The sequence below is a fragment of the Narcine bancroftii genome, chromosome 5 (assembly GCF_036971445.1).
Source record: "Narcine bancroftii isolate sNarBan1 chromosome 5, sNarBan1.hap1, whole genome shotgun sequence".
Classification (NCBI taxonomy): Eukaryota; Metazoa; Chordata; class Chondrichthyes; order Torpediniformes; family Narcinidae; genus Narcine; species Narcine bancroftii.
Genome location: NC_091473.1, coordinates 194,060,653 through 194,081,855, shown reverse-complemented (window position 1 = coordinate 194,081,855; position 21,203 = coordinate 194,060,653). Strand labels below are relative to the sequence as shown.

The following is a 21,203-nucleotide window of genomic DNA, read 5'->3' as shown; positions in this document are numbered from 1 at the left end:
ACATGTGGAAGCTGTGAATTGCACATGATTGTGACATTTCTCTACTTTTATAAATAAAAAAAACTTGCAAATTATTGATACTGCCCTTCCAAAATTGGATTGTGTCTCTCAAGAGGATCTGATCGCTACAGCACTTAAAATACAGCTCCGCTTATTAGTGTGATGCACAACTTAAGGTGTGATAGGAGGCTGCTATCTTGACGTTGTGCTGTGGCTAATTTAGCCTCGTGACCCAGTTGTTTGTTTTACACTGTGCCACCAGGCGTGGCTGGGGAATTGGAGCTGCTTTTGTTACTATTTCTAGGGATTTTCAGGTGGCCAAGTGCCCCGCTTGTAAAGCCGCATATTTTGGCAATATACGGCTGTTGGGAGGCCACCTGAATGTGCAGGAGGCACCTGCAAGGTGAACTTTGTAACCCTCCTCCAAGAGGGATAATCGCCGCAGCACAGTGGCCTCCCCAGCCATCTGAATGCAGCCTCCTAAAATCGGCTGCATTTGGGATGACATTCAGCTGGCGAGTGCCTGACAGCTCCTCTCCCAGCTGCCCCTTCCCCCGGCGCAGGACATCAGGGTAGGGGCAGCTGACTGGGCTGTCAGCACGGGAACTGCAGCGGCCGGCGGGGGAGAAGGGGGCTGGAGCGGCCAGTGGTGTAGAAATGGGCTGGAGCGGCCGGTGGGGGAGAATGGGGGCTGGAGCGGCCAGCGAGAGAGAAGGAGGCTGGAGCGGCCGGCAGGGGAGAAGGGGGCTGGCCAAAACAATGCACCATAATCACTCGCTGGCTGCTCCAGCCCCGTTCTCCCCCGCTGGCTGGTCCAGCCCCCGTTCTTACCCGCCGGTGGTCCAGCCCCCATACTCACCCACCGGTGCCCCAACCTCCACCCCTGCCAGCTGCTCCAGCCCCATGAATGGGGAGAGAGCAGGGTAGCGGGATCAGTGTGGGGACGTCCCGTGCAGAATGTCCCCGCACTGACAGCCCGTGCTGGCTGCCCAACAGTGTGGTGACTGAATTCATGAGTGGGGAGAGAGTGGGGCAGAGGGATCAGTGTGGGGACGTCCCGCGTGGAATGTCCCCGCACTGACAGCCCGTGCCGGCCGCCTGACAGTGTGGGGACTGAATTCATGAGTGGGGAAAGAGTGGGGCAATGGGATCAGTGTGGGGACATCCGCACGCTGACAGCCCGCCATTCTGAATTGACAGTCCAAGGGACAGGAGCCTGAATGCGCTCAGATGCGCATCCCGGCACAGCTGTCCTTTCAGGTGGCCAGTGCTGTGCTTTCAACGCTGCCTCCTGAACGGCAATTTAAAGGGATGCTTCTGCTTCTTCAGGCGCATTCTTAGCGGAGAATGCACTTGAAAAAGCCTTCTGTAAATACATCACCACCTTGCCCCAAAGGTGTGAGGGGAAATTATCTATATCAATGATCTGGATGATGATGTGGTAAATTGCATCAACTAGTTTGCAGATGACAAAGATTGGAGGCGTTGTGGACGGTGAGGAAGGTTTTCAAAGCTTACAGAGGGATCTGGACCCACTGGAAAAATAGGCTGAAAAGTGAAGTTTAATGTGGAAGTGTTAGGTGTTGCATTTTAGAAGGACAAACTAAGGAAGGACATTTGTGGTAAATGGTCAGGCGCCGAGGAGTGCGGTAGAACAGAGGGATCTGGGAAGGCAGATACATCATTCCCTAAAAGTGGCGTCACAGATAGATAATGTTGTATAGAGCTTTTGGCACATTGGCCTTCATAAATCAAAGTATTGAGTACAGGAGTTGGGATGTTATGGTAAAGTTGTATTAAACATTGGTGAGGCCAAATTTGGAGCATTGTGTTAGTGACCAAACTACAGGGAAGATATTAATAAGATAAAAAGCAGAGAAGATTTACTAGGATGTTGCCCGGACTTTGTGAACTGAGTTACGGGGAAAGGTTAAACAGGTTAGGACTTTATTCCCTGGAGCGTAGAAGAGATTTAATAGAAGTATTTAAAATGATGGGGGATGGACAGTAAACGTAGGTCGGCTTTTTCCACTTAGGGTAGGTGAGATACAAACCACAGGACATGGGTTAAGGGTGAAAGGGGAAAAGTTTAGGAGGAACTTGAGGGGGAATTTCTTCACAGACCGGTTTGGGCGTGTGGAACGAGCAGTCAGCTGAAGTGGTGAATGCGGGCTAAATTTTAACATTTAGAATTTGGACAGGTACGTGGATGGGAGGGGTATAGAGGGTTATGGATAGGGTTCAGGTCAGTGGAACTAGACATAAAAATGGTTTGGCACAGACAAGAAGGGGCGAAGGGGCCTGTTTCTGGGCTGTAATGTTCTATGGTTCTATTTCAGGCTCTTCAGCTGAGTCGAGGCTTTGCACTTGCTCTGATTCCTGAGTTGGTATCTTGTAGAGCAGAGACCTTTTGCCCTGACACGGTCCTTCTTGGGGTCCCTGTGCCCTCATCCATAAAACTGTATCCAATTGTGCCCAGTTGCTTTTTAATTGTTAGCTGATTAGGAGAATGGGCAAAGAGAAGTGGTTGATATAATGTCGAAAAGTGTACAGTCATGTTCTTTAGTATCTGGGGGTGCTCAGGACAAGAAAGAACTCCAGAGGGTTGTGAACTCAGCCAGTGCCATCACAGGCATCAGTCTTCACTCCATCAAGGACATCTGCAAGAGGTAGTGTCTCAAGAAAGCAGCCCCTATCCTCAAAAACCCCCCACCATTCAGGCCATGCCTTCTTCATTCTGCTACCATCAGGAATAAGGTACAGGAGCCTGAAGATGAGCACTCAGCGGCACAAGGACAGCTTCTTCTCTCTCTCCCCCCCCCGCCCCCCCCAACCATCAGATTCGACTTACTTTTTCAATGAACCACAGCCTCGACTTACTTTTTCTTGCACTATTTTTATTTATTATGAAATGTGATTTATTGAAATATTTTGCACTGTGACATCTGCAAAACAGCAAATTTCATGACACGTTCATGGGAATAAATTCAGATTCTAGTCTCATTGAAACATTTTGCATGTTGAAAGATGTAGGCAGAATTGACGTAAAAAGGTGTTCCCCACGGTGGAAGAGTCTTGGAAAAGAGGGCACAATTTCGGGATTGAGCAGAGTTGCGGAGGAATTTCTTCAGCCAGAGGGCGGTGAATCTGTGGAATTTGTTGCCACAGGTGGTTGTGGAGGCCGGGTCATTGGGCATATTTAAGGCAGAGATTGATTGATTCTTGATCAGCCAGGGCATCAAAGGTTATGGGGAGAAGGCCGGGCAGTGGGGCTGAGTGGCAGAATGGATCAGGTCATGATGGAATGCCGGGGCAGACTCGATGGGCTGAATGGCCTATTTCTGCTCCTTTATCTTGCGCAAAAGGGAAATGTTCAATGGGCATTTAACTAACCGACCAGCATGTCTTTGGGATGTGGGTAAAGATGGGAGCACTTGGGGAAAACCCAAGCGATCGCTGGGAGAATGGGCAAATACTAGACAGGTTGAAAGGAAAATAGAGGGTTATGGTAGGGCGGTTTTAGTACTTTTTTTTGGAAGAAATATATGGGTTGGTACAACATCAAGGGCTCAAGGGCCTGTACTGTGCTGCATTGTTCTACGTTCTGATCAACTCTGGCTCAATGGACCTATGCCACTTACACGAGGCGTGAGTGTGAAAGCAATCCAAAATTCCTTCCTTCACTTTCCAGTAATCCCTGTAGTCCCATCTGGATCTCCTCAATACCTGTGCAAATACCAAGGTGGCTAGGCCTGTTCAATCTTCCCTGACCCTTATCATCTCTTTATCCTTGATGTGGTTGTGATTGGTTCTGTTACCTGGTGACTTTGCATCCTGGAATGCAACACTGGCCTATGGGCAAAGATCAAGCGAAATTACCCATTTTGGCAGAAAGATTGGGGGGGGTGGGGGGGAATAACAGCAAATTGTCTAAATGGTGAGATTAGACCTTGCTGAGGTGAAGAGGGATCTGGGTGTCCAAATGTGTGATTTTCAAAAGATCAAGTGTGCAAGTACACCAAGTAATTGGGAAAGCTTCCAGCTTATTGTTCAGGATGGTTCACAGCTGGAGTACGGTGACCATTATTGCTTTCCGTATTTAAACGAGGATCTCGATGCCTTGGAAGGTTTACAAGCCTGATACCTGGAATGAGGGAGTTGTCTTGCAGGGAAAGGCTGGGCAGGCTGGAGTATCTGCTGGGGTTTAGAAAACTGGGAGGGTTTTGATTGAAGCATTCAAAATCTTGTAGGGTTTTGACAGGGTAGATGTGGAGAGAACTTTTACTCCAGTGGGAGAATCTAGAACCAGTGGATTCTGTTTAAAGGCAAGGGAGCTGCCATTGTGAGGTGTGGGAGTCACTGAAATGTTCTTCCCCAAATTGCAGACTAGCACTTTTCACTCTGGCTAACCTGTAAATTGGCTGTTCAATGAACTGGTTAAAGAAGCTGTTTTTGCTGTTCATACTGGACCTCTATTACCTGGTTCTCTGTGTCCTTTCACTCTCACCACCAGGCATCCCCGGGGTGAGGGGTGCCTATCCTCCACCGGTGACACCTGAATGATGCATCGAGCAATGGGAGACCTGCCCTCCCAGAATTCTGTGCAGTAGAGAAATCCCTCCATGAGTGCTCCATGCATACACCCCTTTCTCTGCCACACGGAATTCTGGGAGGGTAGGTCTGCCATCGCTCTCTTTCTCTCTCTCTCTCTCTCTCTCTCTCTCTCTCTCTCTCTCTCTGGCTTCCCGTGGTCTTTATAAATTTATAAAGTTTATATAGGTTGGCACAACAATGGGGGCTTGTCCTACTTTGTTCCTGCATAGTCCATGTCCCTTTCACACTGGGCTAATTGGCACGCAGGCATCAGATGACACTGGGGATGATACACCGTACATAGGCGGTTCATGCCATGGTGATTCGACACCTGTGTGCTGAATCATGACTGTTCACACTGGCCCTTTAACCAGTATATTGGCCGTTAATTACTGGGATAAAGTGCCAGTGTGAAAGGAGCATTTGACTACCTTGCATGCACTCGTGCATAAGTCACTCTCATGTAAAACTAGACCCCCTATTTTTGGCCAAAAATCTGATATTTCCCATATAAGTCGGAGTTCCCGTCACCTCAGCCCTGGCCGCCCCGCCCATCGGAGCTCCCAAAGCGACTAATGCTGACTTTCACCTCGACCCCAGTCTCATCAGAGCTCAGGACACCTCGGTCGCGGACTCTCGGCTTGGCTCCGGCCGCCCGTCCATCAAAGCTGCCAACATGTCTAACGCGGACTCTTATCATGGTCCCGACCGCCCATGTGTTTTGATGTACAGGCTCTTACTTTAATTTATTTAGTGATTATTTGGACGCCTGCTACTTACGTGGTATTTTGGATTCTAGTGTGAATTTCAGGCACGCAAAAGTAATGGTCAAGCCCGTAAATTTACCAATAAAAATTGGCCTACAAAATTTGACTTTTAGACATACAGTATATGTGTGGTGATGGTATAAACGGGACACAGAAATCCCATCAACATAATCTCATTGAATGGTCTACTCATAATTGGTGGTATGTGTTACTCACTGTGCCTGATGTCTGTTATACCTCCCTGCCCCTGCCCCTTGCGCTGCCCACCGAGGTTTGCAAATGAGTAGATGAGACTGTATTTTCCTGTTTAACGTCGTCCACAAACTTGACTGATCTGAGAAATGGCTTGCTTCACTGTGTTACAGGTTTACCTACCAGGCGAAGGTTGGTGGGCGCTGGTTCCCCCCGGTGAGTTCCAGCAGCAAAAAGCAGGCGAAGCAGGAGGCGGCGGACGCTGCGCTTCGCATCCTCATTGGCGAAGGCGAGAGGGCAGCGCGGACTGGAGATTTCAGCTCCGAGGTAGGTTCAGGATGGCCAATTGGTCATGGTCTGAGACACGAGGCAGCTGCAGTCTGGGCGTTTGTCCATCTTCCCTCTCTGATCTAGCATCCCAAATTCCCCCAGAGGTGGGTTGGGTTCTGTAGGGTGTGACGGAGTGGGAACTTTCCCCATGGATGCACAGATTGGCAGTGCTTACAAGGCAGTTTCCGAAGCTGGGTGACCCTCCTTGGACCTGGGTGAAGTTCCCGGTAAGGCTGCACTTCCCGGGCCTTTCACACTGTGGCCTTGCCTCCCCCACCCCCCCCCCCCACTCCCCCCCACGATGATGTCATGTGATGTGTTGCGCACTCACAGGAGGTCCCATAGGGAATCCCTTCACTACTCCAAGCCCCTAGCATTTTTCAACCCTTTGTATTGTTCCATCGACCCCCAGGGGTTGATATTGACCACTTAAGAGGCCCCTGTGTTAGATGCTGTTGATAGTGAACGGTGAATGTGTCGCAGTATGTTTTCTGACCCATTATCGGGATAAACGACTTGTAGACTGGTTGGGGGTGAAGTCATGGTTTAGTTTAACACCCAAGTGAAAGTCCTCCTTGTGTGCTGTTGCTCTCCCTCCTGCCTGCTAGCTACCCAGGTCTGGGGGCACGTTGCACGACCAGATCGCCATGCTCAGCCACCAATGCTTCAACAACCTGACCACCCGCATCCAGCACAACCTGCTGGGCCGCAAGATCCTGGCAGCCATCATCATGAAGAAGGGAGACAACGATCTGGGCACCACAGTCAGCCTGGGCACAGGTACGTCGTGGTGAGAGGATGCGCGCCAGAAAGGGACTGACTGCACTGTGCTGCCAAAATCATGCTGACCAATAAGGATCGGGTTCCCCGCTGTGCAGCAGTTGATCCCAGTAACCCTGTAGTAAAAACACAGGAACTCAGCCGGTCTCACAGCATCCATGGGAGGTAAAGATATATTGCCGACATTTGGGCCTGAGCCTTCCCTCAAGGTACCTTGTTTCTTTGAAAAAAGAGCGTTGGCCTGAAGTGTTGGATAATACAGGTGCTCCTTATGTTCCGTAAAACACATCGTAAGTCGAAAAAGAACACTACACCTACCATTTTTTATAATTAACTTTTGAATACCTTTACCCCACACAGAAAAAACCATTAACGTGAGAGAGTGTGCTGCACAATACTCTCACATGATGCTGCCATTGCCCAGTGTCGCGAGAGAGTAGTGTACCCCATATCGCAAGCGCGGGAACAGATCGGAATCTAAAATCGAAAGTGTGGAGTCAAACTATTGTAAGTTTGAAAAATCGTAAGCTGGGCCATCGTAGGTAGGGGAGCACTTGGATATCTTTACCTCCTTAGTAGAATGAGCTGAAACACTGAAGTCTGCAGACGCTGTGATTGTAGTTTAAAAAAAAACACACAGAAAAGCTGGAGGAACTCGGCTGGTCTCCTTAAGAAGGCCTTGAGCCTCAAACATTGGTAATGTATCTTTACCTCCTATGGACGGTCCAAGACCTGCAGAGTTCCTCTAGCATTTCTGGGCTTTTATTACAATCACAGCGTCTGCAGACTTTTCGCCCCAGTAACTCTGTTTGGAATACAGGCATACCCTGTATTACACAGTTAATATGTTCCAAGCAAGTTCAGTGCTATGGAAAACCACACTGTTCAAAGCATTATTACAATGTACTTTAATGTAATACTTCCATTCCTAGAAAAGGGATCTTTATTGGCAATAAGTGAACATCGTTTAAGAAAATATTTGTCTCATGTACACGTGTCAAATTGCTCACATGAGACTTTCACCGAAGTTAAATCGATATCACCGCAGGGTAGTGCAGGGAGCCCGATCACAGCAGGGGCAGCAATAACTTTCAACACAGCCACTTAACTCTTATTGCACAGCAAATTCCAGGGGGTTCCCCTCCATACGAACTGGTGTCATTCAGTGGTTCGGAAATGCGTTGGTCTGCCACATCAGAGCAGAGATGGGGGGAAAAAAAGGCAGATTCCCAAAAGTGTTCGGCAACATGCTGCGGGATTGTCACAGTAGGGCCAGCAATAACTTTCAACAGTCGCTCAATTCTCTCTGTTCCACAGCTCCGCGCCGATATTTCAAATATTTTAACTCGAGTCGTGCAAAGTATATAATGACGTGGTTTAAATAGCAACAACAATAAAACTTTAACGTTGCAAATTTAAAACTGCAAGTCTTTCAAACCCGTGCATTTTGAAACCGTATCATATGAGGTGTGAGGTGTGCCAGTCCTGCTATTCATATGGTCTCAGCTGGTGTTACTGCTGCCTCCCCATGTTGCGAGATGGCTGCCTCTTTTCCTTTGTGGTGGGGTCAGAGCAGTGACGTTGATGTGCCCTTGCTTCCCTGGCAGGTAACCGGTGTGTCAAGGGGGAAGAGCTGAGTCTCAAAGGAGAGACCGTTAACGACTGTCACGCTGAGATCATCTCGCGGAGGTGCTTCATAAGGTAAAGAATCACGGGCACAAGGGGGAGAGAGAGAAGCTTGGTGTGATTTTTCTGGGTTAGTGATGTAATGGCGAGGATCCCATTTTGATTCTCTGTTAGACCTAGTTGGCACAGGAAGGAATCATCTTGGGTTGTCTTAAAGAGCGAGTATATTAAGCCCCAAAATAAATCTGGAAGTGCAAGGCACAGAAGTGCTGGAGAAACTCAGCAGGTCACACAGCATCTTTTTCAGGCCTGAGCCCTTCATCAAGATACAGTAGAATCCCCATTATCCAGCACCAACAGGGATTGTGGGTGCCAGATAGGTGAATTTTCCAGTTGACTGAGACACACTGTTAAAATCCTGAACTAATACACCTGTATTCAGAATACCCCGTTTAAAAGACAAAACCCAGTGTAAATGTAAAGTATATTGGAAAAAAAACTCAGTGTTGCAGTATTACAATTATGCATTTTAATCAGGTAATTTCCGTAACTTACAAAATTTAAATCCGAACCCCGGCCACTGGCGCTGTAACAGCGCTGCCTAACTGTGCTGCCATCATAATTAAACCATCCCCCCCTCACTTTACAGATAAAGCCTTCCTAATATATGAATAAAGATAAAGGCGCTTACTAGGCAGCGATAAGACACTTTGGAGAGTTGTCCCAGCGATGAGAGGCATTGGCCGACCCACCATCCTGGTTGCTACCCTTTTATTCCAATGGCAGCACAACCGGGGCCCTCGCATCTTCACCAAGGGGTTGCGTGTTGCTTCAGAGAACACTTACTTTTATAATTTTAAGCTTTCATTTACACTTCTATGTGTCTTAATGTTTATTTATTTATTTCCTCTTCCTTCCCCCCCCCCCCCACCTTTTTTTTTTGCCAGTTGTTTGGACTTCCGGTTGAATTTGAATTCCGGATAATGGGGATTCCACTGTATACTCAGCCTCAAAATGTAACTGATGTTTTTGGGGCTGGGTATACCTCAACAAAGGGCTCAGGCCCAAAAACGTTAGTTACTTGAGATGCTGAGATTCTCCGGCATTTTTTTATTTTTCTCTACAATCCCAGAGTCTGCAGATTTTCCTGTTTAACAGCACAAAGTCTGAAGAGCCAGCCCTCCTAACCCTTCAAATATTTGTCCTCTATCCCCCCTGCAGGCCAGTGCATGCAAACCAAATTGCTCATTTAAATAGACTGCTTCCCTTGTCTCCTTAGTTCTTTTAAGCCGCAGTTAGTCCGTGTCAGGTTGCAGTGTGTCTCGGGGTTATAGCTCAGAAATAAGATCTACAACAAGGAGTGCAGTCGGCACTGATTCTCCTCTATATAGTCAGGCTGGCCCCGGCTGCCACATCACCCATGGGCGTGGCCAGTGTTCCTTTGGGCTCTGATTGGTGTCCTCGCGACCCGCCGTCGGCGATTGGCTGGATCGGCCAGTTTTGCTGCTGCGTCATCAACAGGTGTGGCTTGTGCTGCCCTGGGCACTGATTGGCCCTCGCGATCCGACGATTGGCCGGCTGAGCCCGTTTTGCCGCAGCCCATGGGAACCAGCTGCTGACACCTCGTGCTGCTTGCTCGATTGCCGTGTTCAAATGGCGTCATCTGCGGCAGGCCACTACAAGGTGATGTTAATGGGCCACATGAGTGGGTATGTCCCATCTCTACTTTTCCTGTGGTGCTTGTTGGAAAGTAAAGGTGCTGGGAAACTGGAGCAACACACAAAATGGTGGAGGAGCTTAGCGGGTCAGACAACGTCTGTGGAAGGCGACAGGCATGCCTCCTCATGAAGGCTTCCAACCAGAAATGTTGGAAACAAAATGGCGGCGCTGCCATTATGGTACCGCTGCCATGGTCTCGTGGGGAGAGGAGACACAACACTCTCCCGTGGGGTCCATCCGCTCAGTCCGACAGCCGTTGGCTCCATACAGGCTTTAACGGCCTGTTTAAAGGAGCCGATGGTGCTTTATTTTAAAATCCTGCAACTGTAGGATCTGCTGCCGGTGCCTATGTTCGACAGTAGTCTTGGTGGGGGGGGAGGGGAAGCAGAGAACTGGTGCGGGCCACCAGAAAACAGGGAGACCACGGTGACTTGCAGTATGGAATCCACTCAGGCTGCTGGCGACTGAGGTCGAGGGATTCACACTTGGTTGCGGACTGCTGGAGACTGGCTCAAGACTGGCTGAAAGAGGGTGCAAGAGGATGCTAAAGGGTTCCTGATTGTGTTGGAGGTTCAGATCTGGAGCTTTTGACCGGAACCTCAGAGGTGAATCCATGGTGACTGAGGGAGACACCCTTTTGCTTCTCTTACTCTAGGCTCTTTCAGGTGGCCAGAATACCCCGATTTAAAGCCGCTTATTCTACCCCCTATGTGGCTCTCGGGGTACCCACCTGAAAGAGTAGGAGTTACCTCCGAGGCGCACTTTCTAACTCTCCTCCAGGAGAGATAATCACCGGAGCACTGAAATCCCCCATGACACCTGAATGCAGCTGCTAAGGGGTGGACTGATGACGTTGCAGTGACGTCATCAGTCTGAGATGCCTGGCACGAATTTGGAAACACAGTATGCAGACAGGGCACTGCAGGTACAGTTGCGTTTTTCAGTCCATTACAGGATCACATTACAATTGAACCTATGGCTGCAAAGGCCCCAAACAGGGATGAAGCCATAATCCCGTGTTCCTTCTGCTTCTCCTTCATCGTGCTTCAAATGATGTCACGTCAGTGAGTTGGGAGTACAGCTGCAGTGGACAGGAGCCAGAGTGCGCTCTGAGTTTCCTCCCATGCAGCTGTCCCTTTCAGGTGGACAGCACAGCGCTTTCAGGGCTGCCACCTGAACAACGATTCCAAAGCTCTGCATCCGCTTCTGCAGGCACATTCTTGGTGGAGAATGTACCTGAGAGTGGCTTCTGACTGTAAGAGGCGCTTCAGGCAATTTCTGGCAGATGAAAAAAAAGTGTTGTGTAATATTGCACTGTCTTTATTACATGACAATAAATTGAATCTTAAAATCTTGAACATATCAAATCCCCTCAAATTCCTCACTAAGTCTGACCGCTGGCGAACCTTCTTCGTGATTACATCGACATGGAGGCTCCAGGACGGATCCTGGGACTTGATGTTGACACCCAGGAATTTGAAGTTCCTGACCCGTTCCACTGCTGACCTCTCAAAGACTGGTTCATGTCCTGAAGTCCACAATCATCTCCTTGGTTTTGCTAAGGCTGAGCACACGGTCGTTGTTCGGACACCACTCTACAAAGCTGATCGATCTCCCTTCTGTACGCTTCCTCCTCACCATCTGTGACGCTGCCAACTACCATGGAGTCATCGGCATAACTGTAGACGGCATTTGAATTGCGCCTGGCCACACAACCACGGGTGTAGAGTGAGTAGGAGTCTCGGGTTTGGGAGGTGCCCTGTACTGAACCCCGATTTCTGGGTTGGAGGTGTGCTTATTCCTTGCTGAACCACCTGGCTAAGGTTTCATGGCACTCCCCTGTAAGAAACATTGCACTAAGCTGCCTGGAGCTTGAGGATCATTTTCCTTCCACTTTCCTGGCTTTCTCCACAACATGTAATTAAAGTTGGCCTCCTCTCGAACAGGCGTGCAACCAAATCCCTGCAGATCCTTCACTTAATACCTTCACTAAGATCCTGCCTTGCAAAAAATACCATCTGCAGCATAGCTGAGCTTGTGTCACCTTCCAGGGCCGTCTCTTGCTCTTGTAACCTGATGCAACGGCCCCCTGGTGGATTCGAATAGAGACATTTAAAGGAATGTAAACTCTCTTCCCTACCACACCCCCCCCCCCCACCACCTCACTGAACCCCTCTGGATTTGGGTGGGGGGGGAATGCATGGGATTGGAGTGAGAGAGGGGTCCGCATTGAGGAAAGCTCCGGGGCATCTCTCAGGAGCAGATGGTCTGATCCGCAAGCTGTTTTCCATCATCCCAGGCAGGCGAACAGTGCAGTGTACTGGTTACGACAGCTTTGAAGGCTCACCTGGCACTGGGGATTTTAATCAGAGGATCTGTGACAGGCGCAGCCTGCACAACGCTAATTATAGAATGAATGCAGTGAAATAATCAATGATTCTGTTATCCAGCAGCCTGCATTAGTGGGTTTTACTCCCTCGAGCAAAATGTCTCGGAATGGATATTAATATCCAATGTCATATTTTACATTTTGTGCCGTTTTCCTCCTGAACAAGTTTGTTTCTCCCTCTTCCTGCGTTCGTGGTGCTTGCTTTTATTACCCTGCCCAGAAAATGTTAGCTTCCTGATGGCTGTGGCGCTCCCCCACCCCAAGGTCGCATTGTCCTGTGAATATCTGCCTGTGCATGGGAGAGGCTTGGGGTCCCCTTCACTATCAACGCTCCCTGCTGATGGTGATAGCTGGGGTACCACCATCATCCCACAGGGGTTGGTGCCACAAGCCTGAGACTCAACCTTTCTCCTCCCTCCACCTCCACCCCACTTGAAGCAGTCCCGGGCTCTCCCCTCCCCTTGCAGAGACAGACACATTCCAGTGACTTGCCTTCCCCCTGTAGACTCTTGAAACTCCAGAGAGAGCCACGCAGGTGCCTGATGCCACATCCACTCCCCTAGGTATCACCTTCCTCTGGGCAGTTCACCTGGAGCTGTCAACACACCCATGGGAACCACCTTCAAAGTAGAATTAACTTCACAATAAAATTATTGAAGAGAGAGCTTCACTCTGTGTCTGACCCCAGGATTGTGTGATGGGTCAGTGTGGAGGGAGCTTCACTCTGTGACTGACCCCAGGAGTGTGTGATGGGACGGTGCGGAGGGAGCTTCACTCTGTCTGACCTGTGATACTCTGCCCCGGGGATATTGAAAAGAATAGCATCGGGTCATTAAGCCATGATGTCTCTCCCTTGGGATTGTTTCAGGAGATGGTGTGAATCGACCAGTGCTGTCCCTCTCCTTGTACTGTGTGTTAGGATTTAGTACAGGAAGCTTTATATATCAGAGCAGCCGTTTTTCAAAAGTTGACTCTCTGCGATAAGTCATTGTTTGCATGATTCAAGTTGAGAACCACAGGGTACTATAGTTGAGCAGCAGACCCTTAAGCCCAACTAGTCCACGACAAACTGCTCATCTGTCTAGTCCTATTGTCCTACACCCTAACCTGTTCCCATTATGGACTGTGACAAATGAGCACAGATGGTTTTGCTAAAGTATGCTGAGAAGATTTACCAGGATGTTGCTGGGACTTGAGGAATAGCGGTACGGGGAAAGATTAAACAGATTAGGACCTTCTTCCCTGGTGAACGAGGGGAGATTTGATGGAGATATATAAAACAACAATGGATAGTGCATAGGCCTTTCCACAGAGGGATAGACACTAGAGGGTTTTTTTTTGTTTTCTTTAAATTTTTTTATTTTTCACACCATAAATCACATTAACCATGGTACACACTTTTTCCTTTTCACACATATACAGTGCCATTTTCTCCCCCCCCTCCCCTCCCTCCTCCCATCCCACCCTCCCTACCTCCCCCCTCCCGTCCATTTAAGGTATACAATCTAGGATACATTAAACCAGTCAGACAATGTTGTCATTCAATAAAAATACACCAGAAATTCTACTGAGTCCATTCATTTCATTTCCTTTTCCTTCCGTTAACTTAGGTAATGATTGTCCCCGGTAGGTTTTCGCTATTGTATTTAATGTAAGGCTCCCATATTTGTTCGAATATTTCAATATTATTTCTTAAATAATTTTTAAAGTTTGGCATTTGTAAGCCTCCTTGTTTATACCATTCTGTTAATTTATCTAGTGCTATCCTCGGTTTCTCCCCTCTCCATAAAAATTTCCTTATTATTTTCTTTAACTCCTTGAAGAATTTCTCTGTCAGTTGTATTGGCAATGCCTGAAATAAGTATAATATCCTTGTAAAAATGTTCATTTTAATACAGTTTATCCTTCCTATTAGTGTTAGTGGTAACTCTTTCCAGTGCTCTAAATCGTCCTGTAATTTTTTCATTAGTGGATAATAATTGAGTTTATATAGTTGGCCGAGATTTTTGTTTATTTGTACACCTAGGTATCTTATTGCTTGCATTTGCCATCTAAATGGTGATTCCTTCTTAAATTTTGAGAAATCCGCATTATTCATAGGCATTGCTTCACTTTTATTTACGTTTATCTTGTAACCCGACACTTCTCCATATTTCTTCAATTTCTTATATAATTCTTTTATTGATAGTTCTGGTTCTGTTAAGTACACTATAACATCATCGGCAAATAAACTGATTTTATATTCCTTGTCTTTTATTTTTATTCCTTTTATATTATTATCTGTTCTTATCAATTCTGCTAGTGGTTCTATAGCTAACGCAAACAATAAAGGTGATAGTTGTCAACCCTGTCGTGTTGACCTGCTTAAGTTAAATTGTTTTGATACATGTCCATTTACTGTCACTTTCGCTAATGGTCCCTTATATAATGCTTTAATCCAATTAATATACTTCTCCGGTAAACTGAATTTTTGCAATTATTTGAACAAATAATTCCATTCTACTCTGTCAAAGGCCTTCTCTGCGTCTAAAGCAACTGCTACTGTTGGTGCTTTATTCCCTTCTACTGCATGAATTAAGTTAATAAATTTACAAATATTGTCTGTTGTGCATCTTTTTTTGATAAATCCAGTTTGGTCTAGATTTACCATTTTCGGTACATACTCTGCTAATCTGTTTGCTAATAATTTAGCTATTATCTTATAATCTGTGTTAAGTAAAGATATTGGTCTATATGACACTGGTGTGAGTGGATCTTTCCCTTGCTTTAGTATTACTTTAATTATTGCTGTTTTACATGAACCTGGTAAGCTTTGCGTTTTATGAATCTGGTTGATTACTTCCAGGAGGGGCGGAATTAATAAGTCTTTAAATGTTTTATAGAATTCTATTGGGAATCCATCCTCTCCTGGTGTCTTATTATTTGGTAATTTTTTTATTATCTCTTGTATTTCTACTATTCCAAATGGCTCTGTTAATTTATTTTGTTCCTCTATTTGTAGTTTTGGTAGTTCAATTTTAGTTAGAAATTCATCTATTTTCCCTTCTTTCCTTCGTTTTCAGTTCGGTATAATTGTTCATAGAATTCTCTAAAGTTTTCCTTAATTTCTTTTGGATTATATGTAATTTGTTTGTCTTTTTTCCTTGATGCCAATACCATTTTCTTAGCTTGTTCTGTCTTAAGCTGCCATGCTAGGATTTTGTGCATTTTTTCACCTAGTTCATAATATTTCTGTTTTGTCTTCATTATATTTTTCTCCACCTTATATGTTTGTAGTGTTTCATATTTTATTTTTTTATCCGCCAATTCTCTTCTTTTAGTAATATCTTCCTTCATTACTAATTCTTTTTCTATATTTACTATTTCCCTTTCCAACTGCTCTGTTTCCTGATTATAGTCCTTCTTCATCTTGGTTACATAACTTATTATTTGCCCTCTGATGAACGCTTTCATTGCGTCCCATAGTATAAACTTATCTTTCACTGATTTCGTATTTATTTCAAAGTACATTTTAATTTGTCGTTCAATGAATTCTCTAAAATCCTGCCTTTTAAGAGGCTTGGAGTTTAATCTCCATCTATACATTCTTGGTGGGATGTCTTCTAACTCTATTGTCAATAACAGGGGTGAGTGGTCCGATAATAGTCTAGCTTTATATTCAATTTTCCTAATTCTCTCTTGCATGCGAGCAGATAACAGGAATATGTCTATTTTTGAGTATGTTTTATGTCTACCCGAATAATATGAATATTCCTTTTCCTTTGGATGTTGTTTCCTTCATATATCCAAAAGTTGCATTTCTTCCATCGATTTAATTATAAGTTTGGTTACTTTGTTCTTTCTGTTAATTTTTTTCCCAGTTTTGTCCATATTTGAATCCAAATTCAGGTTGAAATCCCCTCCTATTAATATGTTCCCTTGCGTATCTGCTATCTTCAAAAAGATATCTTGCATAAACTTTTGATCTTCTTCATTAGGCGAATATACATTGAGTAGATTCCAAAACTCCGAATATATCTGACATTTTATCATTACATATCTCCCTGCTGGATCTATTATTTCCTCTTCTATTTTAAATGGCACATTTTTACTAATTAATATAGCTACTCCTCTTGCTTTTGAATTATACGATGCTGCTGTTACATGTCCTACCCAATCTCTCTTTAATTTCTTATGCTCCAATTCAGTTAAATGTGTTTCTTGCACAAATGCTATATCAATTTTTTCTTTTTCCAGTAAATTTAGCAGTTTCTTCCTTTTAATTTGGTTATGTATCCATTAATATTTAAAGTCATATAGTTCAATGTAGCCATTTTATACTTTGTTTATCTTCCCTTTCCGTTTCTCCATCATTACCTTTCCTTCTTATCCATTTCTGTTTTCTTGTTTTGAATCCTTTATAAGACAACATTCCTAAAACATCAAACATTTTCCTTATTCTCCTATTTAAAACTTCTTTAGCCCCAATCCCCCCTTCCCCTCCTGAGTTGTCCTTTATCCCTTGTCGGACAACCACATCTCCCCTCTCCATTTGGATTTGCGAATTCACTCGCAAGCGTCAGCTGATTTTGTAGTGACCGTAACACCCCCCCACCCAGCCCCCCCAGAAACGATTTCACTTTTCATATGTGACAAGGGTCACTCTTTTAATTCCCTCCTTATTCCCTCTATTTCTTTTCCTTCCCTTATTAATTCTTGTCTATATTATCTATATTTTCCTCTAAATACGGATACGTTCATGTATGCACATTATACATATACACACATATACCTCTTTACCCACATACATATAAATCGTGGTCATTTTTACTCTTATTACATGTCTTCATCTCTCTGTTTGTTTTGTAGTTGTTCTGCAAATTTCCTTGCTTCCTCTGGATCCGAGAATAGTTTTTTTTTTCCATAGGATCGTTTTCGATGTTTTGAACTCCTTCCTCCTCTTCAGGAGTTCAAAACTTATGACTTTTTAGTTTGCAGTCTTTTGTACTCTCGTTACACGTCTTCATCCCTCAGTCTATTTTGTAATTGTTCTGCAAATTTTCGTGCTTCCTCTGGATCCGAGAATAGTCTGTTTTGTTGTCCTGGAATAAATATTTTCAATACCGCTGGATGCTTTAGTATAAATTTATACCCTTTCTTCCATAAAATCGCCTTTGCTGTATTGAACTCCTTTCTCTTCTTCAGGAGTTCAAAACTTATATCTGGATAAATGAAGATTTTTTTGCCCTTTATACTCCAGTGGCTTGTTGCCCACTCTTACTTTTTCCATTGTTTTCTCCAGTACCTTTTCTCTTGTAGTATATCTTAGGAATTTTACTAAAACAGATCTTGGCTTTTGTTGTGGTTGTGGTTTAAAGGCCAATGCTCTATGTGCCCTTTCTATTTCCATTTCTTGCTGTAGTTCTGGACATCCTAGGATCCTAGGGATCCAATCTTTTATAAACTCCCTCATATTCTTGCCTTCTTCATCTTCCTTAAGGCCCACTATCTTTATGTTATTTCTTCCATTATATCTATTTTCTGAGCTAACAGTTCTTGTGTCTCTTTAACTTTTTTATTAGATTCCTCTAATTTCTTTTTTAAGTTCTCTACCTCCATTTCTACTGCTGCTTCTCGTTCTTGCACCTTGTCCATTCTCTTTCCCATTTCTGTTAAGGTCATATCTATTTTGTTCATTTTCTCTTCTGTATTGTTTATTCTTCTTCTTAAATCATTAAATTCTTGCGCTTGCCATTCTTTAAATGACTCCATGTAATCTTTAATAAGAGAAAGTATATCCTTTATCTTGCCTTTCCCTTCTTCTTCTATTTCACTGTACTCTTCCTCTTCCTCTTCTTCTTCCTCTGGGTTGGCCATCTGTTGTTTCTTTGTTGCCCTTTTCTTCTCTTCTTTCTTGTTTTCGTTGTCTTCTATGTTCTCCTCTTGCTGCAGGTGTTCTGCAGCTGTCATTGCCGGCTGTGGAGATCGACTCCCCAGCTGGTCACCCCTCCCGTCGGTGTGTTTTTTTTCATGCGCGGTTGCGCACTTTTACTCGGCTCTGCGAGCCATTTTTGTAGTCCAATTTCTACCGACCTGAGGGAGCGGGTTTCTCTCTCCACCGCGGGCCTCTTCGAACAGGTAAGGCCTTTTCCTTCATCTTCCGTTGTCTTCTCTTCCTCTCTTCTTACCGTTGGTTTCGACTTTTCTTTTTTCGTCGCCATCTTCTTTCCACCTTTATATTCACTTTACTTTGATTTTTATTTCTGTGCCTTTGTGTTTTGTTTTGTTTTTTCTGACTTTTCTGGAGAGGGCTGGAGTTCACCGTCCGGCCACTACTCCATCACGTGACTCCTCGACACTAGAGGGTTAAGGGGGAAAGTATGAGGGGAGCATTAGTGGGTATTTCTTCTGGACCATTTTACTTTCGATTTTCAAAGACTTATAAATCCAGGCAACAATACACTTCGTTACAACGCTCATGTATAACATACAGAGTCTTTTTCTCCCCCCTCCCCCCATGCCTCAATACAATGGAGAATAAAGTTATACAAATTAGACAAATAACAAAAACATAAACACCGGTGAGGTCAACAGCTCTTGTGAAAAACTAAAAAAAAAACCCCAGATACTTAAATAAAAAGGGGTCAGGGACAAAAAAACAAGAGCCCGTTGTCTGCGCCACGTCCCACTTCTTTAATCCCAATCATTTTCCTGCTACTGTGACGAGTTGTTTCCTTTATTCCAAAGGGGTGAAATTCTATCTGTGCTGCAGACAAGGTTTCCCTCCTCTAACCAATGCATCATGTTTTCTCCTTAAATCGTCCATGATTCTCTCCGGGGAATACAACTCTGCATTCCCATATTCCATCGTGTAATATTTAGCTGGGAGTCAGACTACGTGACCTCTGTACATTTCCTGTCCACCGCCACGGCGACCTTCACAAACTGGATTGGTACTTGGACAGTTTAAAACTCGTGTCCATAATGTTTGCCAGATGGTACAGTTCTGGATCCTGTGCAAAATCAAGAAGGATCATTTAGGGGAAACTTCTTCACACAGAGAGTGGTGGGGGTGTGGAACGAGCTACTAGCTGAAATGGTGAATGCAGGCTCCATTTTGATGTTTAGGAAGAATTTGGACAGGTACGTGGACAGGAGGGGTATGGACTGGGTGCAGGTCAGTGGAACTAGTCTGGGACAGACTGGAAGGGCCGAAGGGTCTGTTTCTGTGTTGTAATGTTCTATGGTTCGAAACATCGACGGTTCTCCCACCAGTGCTGCTGAGTTCCTGCAACAGATTATGTTGAGCTGCAGCTTCCAACGTCTGCTGTCTCCTGCATGTCTCCCAGCCCTGCTTGTTCGCTGCTCCTACCAGGGCTGTCGAGGCTCCTGCTGGAAGGCATCCTTGCTCCGAGCTTGTGCCGACTAACTCCCTTCTCTGGACAGAGGTCGAACCAAGCTTCTATCAATTGGATCCTCGAGTTTCTGGAAAAGGTTTGGGGTGTCGAGTGAAACAGGTGCTTCTTCCTCCACAGGTTTCTGTACAGTGAACTGTTGAAGTATAATCCTGAATCTACCAATGACAGCCTCTTCATGCCAGCGCAAGACCACAGGTTGCAGATTAAACCAGGAATCACATTTCATCTCTACATCAGGTCAGTTAAGTTTTGGCCGCAGCTCCCATCCCATCAAGAGATTTGTTTCCCGCCTCAAAGGCACTGGACCACGTGCTGAGATGAAATTTGGGTTTTACCGTCACATGTCCCAAATGAAGTGAGCAATCCAGCTAAACCATCCCATGTGCAGAGTTCCAGAGGGATGAGTTGCCACGGGAACGGAGTCGATGAAATATTACGGTTTTGGGGTTCTTTTGTTGGGGAAAGAAACTGTTCTTGAAGATGGTGCTGTGTGATCTCGCACTCCAGATGTGAAGGGGTGCAGAGTGTGGGGCCAGAGGTGAAATGAGTTTTTTTTTTAATTTAAACATACAGGCCATTGTGGCCCATGAGCCCGTGCCACCCAATTTGCAACCCTTGGTACGTTTTGAATGGTGGGAGGAAACCCCACGCAGACACGGAGAGAACTCATTGCAGGCAGTGCGGGATTCCAACCCTGGTCACCATCACTGGTTTCTCTGGTTTTTTTGCGGCCTTGGCTGCACCCTGCCAGGAACCCTTCAGTGTGCGCCTGTAGAGATGCAGGTGTCTTACATAAGGAGCAGGAGTCGGCTGTTTGGCCCATTGAGACTGCTCTGCCATTCATGGCTGATCTGATAATGGGGTCATCTCCACCCTCCTCCCTTTTCCCCATATCCCTTAATTCCCTTATTTTTGTAAATATTCCCTTAAGCTCCAGAGGAGCCATTACATCGGCCTAAGTGGACTGGGCCAGCTTACTGGAGATGTTAACTCCTTGGAACTGAAAGCAGTCTATCACCTCCACCTCAGAACCAGGGATGGGGATGTGGAGTGAGCCACACCCCTCTTCCGAGGTCTGTGACCAGCCCCTCGGACTTCCCGACTCTGAGAGATTTGAAGTATGGCGGTGAAAAGGTGGAACGGGAATCGGAGGGGAGGCGGATGGGACAGTTTTGTTCACTCTCTGCCTCTTGTTGCTCTTCCCCAGCACTGCGCCGTGCGGAGACGGTGCCCTGTTCGACAAGTCGTGCAGCGAGCCCCCCACCAAGGAGGGAGATGAGTCGCATCACCCACTGTTTGAGAACACAAAGCAGGGCAAGCTCCGCACCAAAGTGGAGAACGGTGAGTGGGTTCCCCACGCCGGCTGGCGCTACAATTACCGGAAGGTGGATGGTCATGCCGACCAGCAGG

General features: G+C 45.7%; 1 protein-coding gene across 1 annotated transcript in view; it reads left to right on the top strand.

Moving 5' to 3' along the window:
- adar (adenosine deaminase RNA specific) overlaps nucleotides 1-21,203 on the top strand; it is a 67,758-nt gene that overhangs the window by 35,563 nt on the left and 10,992 nt on the right. Inside the window, exons 7-11 of the mRNA XM_069940541.1 lie at nucleotides 5,726-5,879; nucleotides 6,491-6,662; nucleotides 8,270-8,363; nucleotides 19,911-20,030; nucleotides 21,001-21,134. Coding sequence (XP_069796642.1) covers nucleotides 5,726-5,879; nucleotides 6,491-6,662; nucleotides 8,270-8,363; nucleotides 19,911-20,030; nucleotides 21,001-21,134 — 674 coding nt within the window. The remainder of the gene's footprint in view (nucleotides 1-5,725; nucleotides 5,880-6,490; nucleotides 6,663-8,269; nucleotides 8,364-19,910; nucleotides 20,031-21,000; nucleotides 21,135-21,203) is intronic.